The sequence below is a fragment of the Charadrius vociferus genome, unplaced genomic scaffold, assembly GCF_000708025.1.
Source record: "Charadrius vociferus isolate BGI_N301 unplaced genomic scaffold, ASM70802v2 scaffold434, whole genome shotgun sequence".
Lineage (NCBI taxonomy): Eukaryota > Metazoa > Chordata > Aves > Charadriiformes > Charadriidae > Charadrius > Charadrius vociferus.
In genome coordinates, this window is record NW_009648154.1 from 686572 (window position 1) to 694509 (window position 7938).

The 7938-nt window shown below is 48.7% G+C and overlaps 1 protein-coding gene across 1 annotated transcript in view; it reads left to right on the forward strand.

The window, feature by feature from the left end:
• Window positions 1-7938, forward strand: part of FMNL2 (formin-like 2) — a 76180-nt gene that overhangs the window by 9789 nt on the left and 58453 nt on the right. Inside the window, 3 exon segments of the mRNA XM_009884027.1 lie at window positions 1272-1352; window positions 4986-5062; window positions 7138-7221. Coding sequence (XP_009882329.1) covers window positions 1272-1352; window positions 4986-5062; window positions 7138-7221 — 242 coding nt within the window.

Sequence of the window (7938 nt, forward strand, 5' to 3'; positions counted from 1 at the left end):
CTCTCCCAGCCTGTCCTCCCAGCAGAGGGGCTCCAGCCCTCCCAGCATCTCCGGGGCCTCCTCTGGCCCCGCTCCAACAGCTCCGTCTCCTTCTGCTGGTGGGACCCCCCGAGCTGGAGGCAGCACTGCAGGGGGGTCTCCCCAGAGCAGAGCGCAGCAGAGGGGCACAATCCCCCCTCGCCCTGCTGGCCACGCTGCTGGGGATGCAGCCCGGGGTGCCGGGGGCTCGCTGGGCTGTGAGCGCACATTGCTGGGTTGTGTTGAGCTCCTCCCCATGCAAGCGGTGCTGGCAGAAATGGCATGGGGAGCTGACCCCAAGGCACGATGAACAAGTTGGTGCTCAAGCATTGTGTTGATGGAGGAATCAGGATGGTGCTGTGATTGAGCGTATCTGTGGAGAATAAACATACCCTTCTGTGCAGTGCCTGGGTAGGGCCGGTAACGAAGTCTGCGTGGTTCCAGCTGGGTGAGCTGGTCAGCCTCGTGCGTGCTTTGTAATGGAAGTAAAGACTGAGTGCTGGTCCTTGTTTTGCCTGTGGAGGTCCACCAGGACGAGCTGAACTCACCATGGCCTGAACGCTGTGTGACCACCTTGTGCCCATGGCAGGAGAGGCTTTGCCAGTGCCCACGTGGTGCTCCTGCCTCACCATCTGGTGCCAACTCATAAATGGGAACTTGCAGGAAGGGTTGGGCTGGAAGCTGGTGGGCCACCCACAGAGGCAATCCAATTTGATACCACGGAGTAAAATACTGCTTGTTCTTTGCTAACGTACTACTCCTACATTCATTTTTCTGGAATCTGAACAATGAAATGATGAGATTTCTCCCATGAGTAGACCGTGCAGGGTGTTTTTAGGCTTGTTCCAAATGATGAAAAGGGTGTTTCACCTTTTGCCGTGATGGCTTTCCGTCAAACATGGACATGCGTCTGCTCTTCTAACGCTAGCAGAAACTGTGTTATTTCAGATGTGTGTGTTTCAATGTGTGACTAAAATTCAAAATTGTCATTGAATATGTAAGGTATATTTTTATGCGTCCCATATAAATATCAAATTTCAGAATATCAAGATACATGTAAATGTATTTTATTTGCGTGCATATTGTATATGCATAGATTATATATTTATGAATATAAAGTATGTACATATAAAACTATATTATAAATAGATACTGTTTAAATATATATGTGTGCGCATGCATTTTATATATATAGTAAGTAGACATAGAAGATGTTATGAAATGGCTGATGTTTGTTCTTGTCTCCTTTGCAGGAAAGATTCCAAGTGAAGAATCCTCCACATACATACATCCAGAAGTTGAAGGGCTATCTGGACCCGGCTGTAACCAGGAAGGTGAGGAGCGTCCTGTTTCCTCTCGCCCATCCCTCGGTCCTCCGCGAGGATGGTCCCGGGTCCGGGTTCCTTCCTGCCTTTGTGTGAAAGGCCCCGTAAAAGTCTCCGAGAAGAGTCTCGGAGATGGAACAAACTGCAGAGAGAAGCAAAGGGAAATTGGAAAGATGCTGCGGTTTTCGCAGCTCGGAAAGGAGAACAGATGTTGCAAAGAAAAGGACCATCTGACACATGAAACAAATTGTTTTAATAGCTTTAGCTTCAATAAGTAGTCTGACAAATTATCACTCGGCTGTGCTCTAGGTCTGACTTTCCATGCGGGCAGCGCTGGTGGTGAATAAAACCTCTGTTGGATGGTGCTTGTCTCACCCGTGGGAAGGGGGTGCTGAAGTTTTGAGTCCTTTTCTCTGGGTGTTTGTGTGACACCCAGGAGTTCAGTCTGGCTGGCACAGTCCCCCTCTCGCTCATCGTCGCGTCCGGGGTTTCAGGGTTGTGAAGTAAAGACGTAAGCTGGGGTGTGTTTACGCAGCAGTGCCTCATCCATCCTTCTGTGTATTATTTTGCCCGGAATACTTTGTTAATCACTCACTAAAGACCGAGGCACTTCACTTGGCCCTTCAGGTGAATGTCGTGCATCCCTGAATGTGCCTTCTGTACCGGGATGTGTTCGTGGTTGGTTCTGATGTTTCTGAACTCGTTTCATGGGCTTAGTAATAACCTCCAGGACTTTAGAATAACAATAAACCTACATCCCATTTGGAGGACCATTGCTGAACTTTTGGCATTTAACCGCTGTGGATATCAGCTCGTATCCTGTGTTGACAGTTATAATAGCCTTTAAAAAAAAAAAAAAAAAAAAAAGGCAAAAACCAAACAAGAAGAGGCAGCGAGAGCGTTGCAGATCCTGCCGTCGACTGGCTCTGCCTTGGCCTCAACAGTCGCAGCTTTGTGTTGCCATACAATGAGCTGAGGTCGGTGTCCTGCGGGAGAATCCGTGTCCTGACACCGGTGGCTGCAGCCGCGGCGGAGGTGCAGCCCCGTGTCCCTGCCAGGGGCGAGCGCTGAGTGCCCTCCGCTTCCAGCGCCCCGTGCCAGCTCCGGTCTGCAGGGCTGCCGGAATGTCTGCTGACAGCGCTGCTCTTGTTGGAGGCTCTGACAAGGAGTAGGAAACCATTTAGATGGAAACCTCTAAGTTTGCCTGTAGCCGATTATAGTGTTTTTTTAAAAAAAAAAGTGGTGAACGGGAGTCTTTGTGTTTTTCTCCTGAAGGGTTTTTGAAATTCGTTTAGTGTTTGGCTTTGCTCTGAGGTGACTCTGTGGGCACACATTGAAGCCTTTCTTATCCTAATACCGCTATAAAGAGTCCCGTGACAAATGACAAGACCGAAGGAGCCTAAAAATAACTCCCATTGAGTTCCTCTCTTTTGTTGCGTTATTCCGCGTCGCCAGCAGCCTTTCCTCAGCCTGGGCTGCCAGGCGGAAAGATTTACACGTGGGCTTCGGGACGGGCGCGTAAGATCATGGGGAGGGCTGGTGTAACCAGGCTGATGGCTGTCACTGGGGTGGTGGCAGCGCTTCTGCTGACTGTCCCCAGTGCCGCCAAGAGAAGGTGTTGCAAAATGTGTGTTTTGGCTTGTAATTGGGGTCATAGAATCGTAGAATCGCTGAGGTTGGAAGGGGCCTTTAAGATCAAGTCCAACCATCAACCTACCCTGACAAAACCGCCTCCAAACCATGTCCCTAAGCACCACATCTACCCTGTTTTTTAAACACCTCCAGGGATGGCGAATCCACCCCCTCCCCTCTTCCCAGGAAAACAATTGCTTTTTGTCTGAGCTGAATTTTGAAATAGGAAGATGAAAGTGTTGAAATTACACATTTTTTTTTAAAAAGAAATTGCAGCTTGGTGGCTCCCGGTAAAGTCCTGAGAGGGTTCCCTGCCCTCTGCCGGGGCCGCAGGGAGCAGCCTGGCCTCGCCGCAGGGTAACGGTCCCGCCTGGGAACGGGCTGCCTATTCTGCCGTGCCCTCCCACCCCTCTCTCCGGGCTGCCTCTCGCTGCATCCATATTTTACCTTTCTTTCTGGAGAGGTAAGGTCTTATATTGCTTGCGGTTATATTGCGTAAGCTCTCTTGGGAGAGAAAGCACTGTGGTTTTGTACTCTGAGCTAATTAACCGAGGTCCAGAGAAACAGTATGTCTGATCTCAACTAGCTATTTTAATAGTAAAAGTTAATAGTGCCTTGTGTCTACCAGGACTTTACGGGGAGACATCTATTTCAGTCTGCCGGTGAGTTTCTGAGCTGGGATTTCGTCTTACCTCAAGTAAGCCAGTGGTGCTAACCGGCGTGTGATAAAACCCCGGTGAAAAAGGCAGCTGATAATTTTCACGTAGGTCAGCCAGGCAAGGCAAATCCCCTCCTTTCATCATCTTCACCTCAATAAATGAACTCCTGAGAATTATTAACTGCCAAGTAGTCCCCTTCATTTTATTGTGGGTTTATTGCGGTGCTCTGAGAACAAACCTTTTTTCCCCCAGTATTCACAGCTTAGTCCTGCTTGCAGCAGCATCGCTTGCGTCCTAAATAAGCCCTTTTCAAACACCTCAGGTCTGTGTGTGTGATAACTGGTGACCAAGGTGGTGGTGAAGTACTGCAATTCCAAGATGGTTATCGTTGTCCATCCACTTCTGCTCTCATTTACCTTCTTCACAAATGAGAATTTACCAAAACAGCTGCTCCAGAATAATTTATCCAGCTGTTTTAGTGCATTCCCATGGGTAGGGAGCCCCAGGCAGGAGAGAAGACGAGAGTCTTTCTCCAGCTGGGAGAGGAGGAGGCATCGCTGGCTCGCTCCGTCCACGCACCGAAGGTCGCCTGCCGCAACCTGGTTCTGCAGAGGATGGAGAGGAGCAGCTTGGCTCGACTCGAGAGGAGTTGGGGTGCATTTAGAGGTCTTCTGCAGTGACCAGTGCCTGCTTTGAGCTGTGGAGTGAAGTGGGGCTCCCACTGCGTCCCGGTGCGGTTTGGCCAAGTCGCCCTTTCTCCTCCCATATGGAGGTGACCCAGAACCTCATCTCCTTTCTGCCGCGTTGCAGCCCGGGGTTTTACTTCTGGGGGTTTATGGCCTTTTCCCAGCGTCTGATTTTGCAGATAGAATTTAGCGTGCACAAATTGTTCAAGCGTGCAGATGGCAGCACATGTGTATTTCATTATTGGCTCGCACACGCAGATTTGGTAATTATCTAGAAATCGTGGCAGGTTTTTTGGTGTGGGTGTAAAGTCGCAAAAGTGAGATTAAAGCACCAGGCTGAGAATGGAGCCCAAATGCTGTAGCTCTCAATGGAGAGTTTGATACTTGAAACAAAGCTTGTATTGTAAAGAAATGTTTATTTATCTACAGGCTTTTAATTTTCTTAATCCTGGAAACTCAAAAATGTGCATGGGAACAGAAGTTATTTTTCTGAGTTTGTTTTTGTTGACTGCTGAACTATTGTTATTGCATTCCTCAGGATTTAGAGGAGTTCTCAATTTACCTTAATGTTTTATTTATTCATTCTGCACTGCGCAAGATGTTGATATTCTTAATAGCATCACATGGGTCTTAATTGTTATTTTTGCCTGCTCACTTGATTACAGAAATTCAGAAGACGAGTCCAAGAGTCTACTCAAGTACTCCGAGAACTGGAAATTTCTTTAAGAACAAATCACATTGGGTAAGAATTTTTGATGACTTCTGGTCTAAGACTTCTTTTTTTTAACATCTACTGATGGATGCCTTTGAGAAAATATCTCTTTGCATGTCAAGCAGTGATACCACTTGATTGATCGTTAAAGCCTGAAGGGCTCAGTTAAGCGATAGCTGGGCATCTCCGGAGGATAATTCAGCTTTAATCCTTTCATGATAGGGTTCATCCACATCTCTGGGAAGGCTGTGAAAAGATTGCAGTCAAATTCTGCTCACCCTGAGTCAGTCAGAGCAGGAGTGAGCATGGTTGTGTCTAGAATAGTAATAGTATTGCAGCTATAAATATATATATATAAAAACCCCCCATGCTGTTTTATAGCTTTAACATGATGCAGATCATGAAGCCTGGCTGTGACTAATATTCCCAGTATTTTACTTATACAAAACACAAAGTTCTTCTCAAATAGCAGAAGTAAAAGAATCACCAGAGACTTCGTTTTTTTATGGAACGTGCCGTTCCCATCTGCGTTTCCACCGGTCTCACCTCTCTGCTTTGGGTCTGGCCACCAGAACCCAGTTCAGCACTGGTACGTCAGCCAGGAAGGTTTCTTCAGCGTTTTGTTTCTTGACCACACTATATGTCCGCCTCAATTACATCAGTGCTGCTCTTTATTTTGAGGAAAGCAGGGTGTATTAAACAGTGGGAGGAATAGCCATTCTCCCTCTGTGGGATCGGGCTCCCCAGCGCGGTGTGCACGGACGGCGTGTGCAGCAGTGGGGAACCCTCCTGCAAGCTGCGCCGTCGCAAATATCTACGACAAACTTCTCCCACGGCCCCGTTCTGGCTCCCACTTCCTTTTCCCTCATTTTCCAACTCAAAGGATTCCCTAACAGAGACTTGGGGCATCCAAAGCGTGAGGCTCTGCAGGTTTATGATGGCTCATGGGTGCGCAGAAGGAACCGTGATGGTGCACCAGATAAATAAAGGAGGCTGACAAGGCCAGTGTTTGTTTATTTTGGTCACCTGGCTGAAAGATGCGTTTCAAAGTAAGTTTTATCAAAATGCCAGGTTGTTTATTTTAGCAGGTAAATAGCAAAGATTTAAAGCTTAAAGACCGGTAATGAATTCCCACTCTGCTGAGAGCAGGGGATGTATAGCTGCAGTGCCTCGGAGGCAGAGCGAGCCCGGGGTCCCGGTTCCCTCCCTGGCTCCCCACTCATTCCAGTGGCACCCAGCCCGCTCCTGGTGGGGTTTTGGCTGCCCCAGTTGGCATTTGCAGGGAAGCCAAGCTGGGGCTGTGCTGAGGCTCCTTGTTTGCCTGGGTTTGCCCCCAGGTGTATGGATTTTCCAGTTTTGCTTGGCATTTGTGAGGTTTTGAAAACTTTGGAAGATAACAGGCTTTTCTGAATTGAAGATTATTTTGCATAATTCTCAGGGACCAAAATTCACCTTTTTAAAAAGAGAAGGCAAATTACCGTTCAGTGCACGTCCGGGATGTCAGATCTCACCCTTGCTGCCGTTACTCTTTTGCTGGTGTGCAGTCCCTATGCTTTTGAGATGCTGCTAGAGATCAGGAGGTGGAACAAAATAACCCGTGTCCCCGCGACTCACGCACTGGAAGGCGGCTGTAAGCGCTGCTGGGGGGTTCGCGCGGCGGCGGGTGCGCGGGAGGAGACGTGCCTGGGTCTGGCGCACAGCCCAGGGCGCCCGTGCCCTCCTGCAGCAGCGCCGCGGGGCTGGGAAAGGCGCTCACCAGCGCCGGAGCTCCGAACTTAGATGAACAAACGTCAAGTTTCTGAGCAATGCAGAGCGTGCTTAGGGGTTTTTATTTTTATATTTTTTTAACGGAATATTTTTCCTATCATAGTGCTGCAAAAAAGCTTGTTACAGTACATTTTTAAAGTCCTCTAAAGAACTGTATTTTAAAGTCCTCTAAATAATAGTGTTTTTTAAAAGTCCTCTTTTCCTGAGCGAGAAAGCAAAGTTTTTCCCCACAGCGCTGCCTTTCCTGCAACGGGTCTGTCTCTAGTTTATCTGACAAGAATTCCAGTAACTGCACAGAGCCTGTGAAACACTCTGATGTCTGATGATTTTTCTAACAGATGGGTCAGGGAGTTCCTGAACGAAGAAAACAAAGGCCTGGATGTTCTGGTGGAGTACTTGTCGTTCGCACAGTATGCAGTCACGTAAGTAAGACCTGTCTGGCGCTCTCTGGGCTTGCAAGGCGGAGCAAGGATCCTGCCATCCCTCCGGAGCGAGAAGGAGATGCTGAGGCTGATGCTCGGCTCTCTCTGCAGCGGAGCTTTCCTGCCGGTAGCTGAGCACAGTACCTTATCTACTTACAGCAGAGAAAATGGTAACGTTAAGCCAAAACTGTTGGATGATAACCTGTTGCAGAGAAAAAAAAATGCCTAAATTTAAGCCTTGAGATTATTTATATCTAATACTGTACTGACATATTTTTTAGCTTTGGCCTCTGACCGTCTTAGGGGCACAGCGCAAAAACATTCAGCAAAGGCGTGGGAGCATGCAGCCTTCCTTACAGATAGTTTTGCAATTAGTGCCTGACCCCAAGGAATTGCAATAGTGTCCACCGTGTTCAAAGCAACATCCACACACGAACCACTTGTCACAAGGCTCCTGGTGAGCAAAGTCGTCGGCATCAGGCAGAGTGTGGCCAGCAGGTGGAGGGAGGTCATCCTCCCCCTCTGCTCTGCCCTGGGGAGGCCACATCTGGAGTACTGTGTCCAGTTCGGGGCTCCCCGGGTCAGGAAGGACAGGGAACTGCTGGAGAGGGTCCAGCAAAGGGCTACGGAGATGCTGAGGGGAGTGGAGCATCTCTCTGCTGAGGAAAGGCTGAGGGACGTGGGGCTGTTCAGTCTGGAGAAGAGAAGACTGAGGGG